General features: G+C 40.4%; 1 protein-coding gene across 1 annotated transcript in view; it reads left to right on the top strand.

Annotated features, from left to right (window-relative positions):
- Positions 1–2,209, top strand: part of sec14l7 (SEC14-like lipid binding 7) — an 11,547-nt gene that overhangs the window by 1,667 nt on the left and 7,671 nt on the right. The window contains exon 2 of the mRNA XM_034896214.1: positions 725–831. Within this exon, the coding sequence (XP_034752105.1) occupies positions 725–831 (107 nt within the window). The remainder of the gene's footprint in view (positions 1–724; positions 832–2,209) is intronic.

The following is a 2,209-nucleotide window of genomic DNA, read 5'->3' on the forward strand; positions in this document are numbered from 1 at the left end:
TGTCTTCGCCATTTGTGGATAATGGCTCTCACTGTGGTTCGCTGGATTCCCGAAGCTTTGGAAATGGCTTTATAACCCATTCCAGACTGATAGATCTCAATTACCTTCTTTCTCAATTGTTCCTGAATTTCTTTGGGTCTCAGCATGATGTGTAGCTTTTAAGGATCTTCTGGTGGACCTTACTGTGTCAAGCAGCTCCTATTTAAGTGATGCCTTGATTGTAAACATGTGCGGCAATAATCAGGCCTGTGTGTGGCTAGAGAAATTGAACTCAGGTGTGGACAACCACAGTTATAGTATGTTTTAACAAGGGGGGCAATCACTTTTTCACACAGGGCCATGATGGTTAGGATTTTTTTTCACCTTTAATAATAAACACCTTCATTTACAAATTGCATTTTGTGTTTACTTGTGTTGTCCTTGACTATTGTTCAAATTGGTTTGATGTTCCGAAACACTTAATTGTGACAAACATGCAAAGGAAAAGGAACACTTTTTCAAACCACTGTAGATAGATAGATCTATAGATATATAGAGATAGATAGATAGATAGATAGATAGATAGATAGATAGATAGATAGATAGATAGATAGATAGATATGTATAGATAGATAGATAGATAGAGCCAGAGAATAAAAGTGTGTTTTAAGGTCCCCAGACTCTGTCCCTGGCCTTTTGCTTGATTATTAAAATATGAGGTCTGGTTTCTGTTCTGTGTCTCCAGTTCCGGGCGAGGATCCAGGACCTGGTCCCCTTGCTGCCGGCCCACCACGACCACTACCTCCTGCGGTGGCTCCGAGGTGAGACCTCCTCCTCCTCCTCCTCCTCTTCCTCCTCTTCCTCCTCCTCTTCCTTCTCCTCCTCCTCCTCCTCCTCCTCCTCCTCCGTTCACAAACTCAAAACCTGCTTTGAGTCTTCAGCTTTCTCTCTGTGCTGTTACCAAAGCAACCATCCCCAAAAAAATGAATGCAAAGGGGAATCACCACACGCCTCCCGATACGATATCATCACGATACTTACGCCACGATACGATATTATTGCGATTTTAAAACATATTGCAATATTCTGCGAAATATTCCAATTTAAAACCCTTTAGTTCCAACTTCTAATTGTTTTTTCCTAATTTGAAATGACGTCCCCAAAAGGAAACTATATCAACATCTTTTATCTAAAAAGAAAAATTTCTCTGGTTGTTCTTATCACTTCAATGTTATTGCGGCAAAATGGGACAAACTGGCCACCACATATACAATATATAATATATATAATATATAATAAAAGATCCATACTTGGTGTATTGATACAGTATTACCAATGAAAATATTGAGATACTATGCTGTATCAATTCCCCCCCAAAAAAACAAAAAGTCAGGACACAATGCTATTACCTGGAGTCCTTTTTTAATGGTAAATTAAGAAAAGGGACCGAACCCCCAGTATGTCGCGGTGCAGAGGATCTGGAACCAGGATCCTGGTGTAGAGGTTCTCATGCTGTCTGTTGTTGAGCTGCAGGTCTGAGGCCGTTCAGGACTTCGTGTCCGTTAGAGTTCATGGTTCAGGACGGCTCAGATCGATCGGGGGGGGGGGGGGGGGGGGGGGGGGGGGGGGGGGGCTCTGTGTGACAGTGGATCAATATTTGCATTGGCTCTGAACTTGGACAGTTTTCCTCAAAAGACCCAAAAAACAGGATCAGGGTTTCTGTTGTGCAATTATCAGACCTTTAAAAAAATAAAAAATAAAAAATAAAAGTCAGTGATGATAAAATCATGAGAAAAATAGCGACTTTGTCAGGTTTCCGCCGCCATTTTAAGGTTTAGGTGCAGCACCCGAGCCGTGTAGGGCGCCACCTACAGGCTAAATGAAGACAACTTAAAGACTTTTCTCAGATTTAATGATTGTAGTAGAGCCCGACCTACACAAATATTTGGTCATTTAAAAATTTGACATTCTGATATATCGGCCAAACAAACAAAATAGACAGATTTCCTTAACATTAGTAATTTGTAGTAATAATAAGATAATAAAATTTGTTTATTGTCACAACAGAACATCAAAATATATTAAAGTTCTGATATATAAAATGTATAAAAATACAAACTTAAGATATGACACCTAAAGTCCTTTGAACGAAAACAGGGACGTTGTAGAGCGTCCTCTGGTGGACAGACTATGCAACGCCGTCACTAACAGGGACGTAGTAGAGCGTCCT

This window comes from Etheostoma cragini, chromosome 16 (genome assembly GCF_013103735.1).
Source record: "Etheostoma cragini isolate CJK2018 chromosome 16, CSU_Ecrag_1.0, whole genome shotgun sequence".
NCBI classification, from domain to species: domain Eukaryota; kingdom Metazoa; phylum Chordata; class Actinopteri; order Perciformes; family Percidae; genus Etheostoma; species Etheostoma cragini.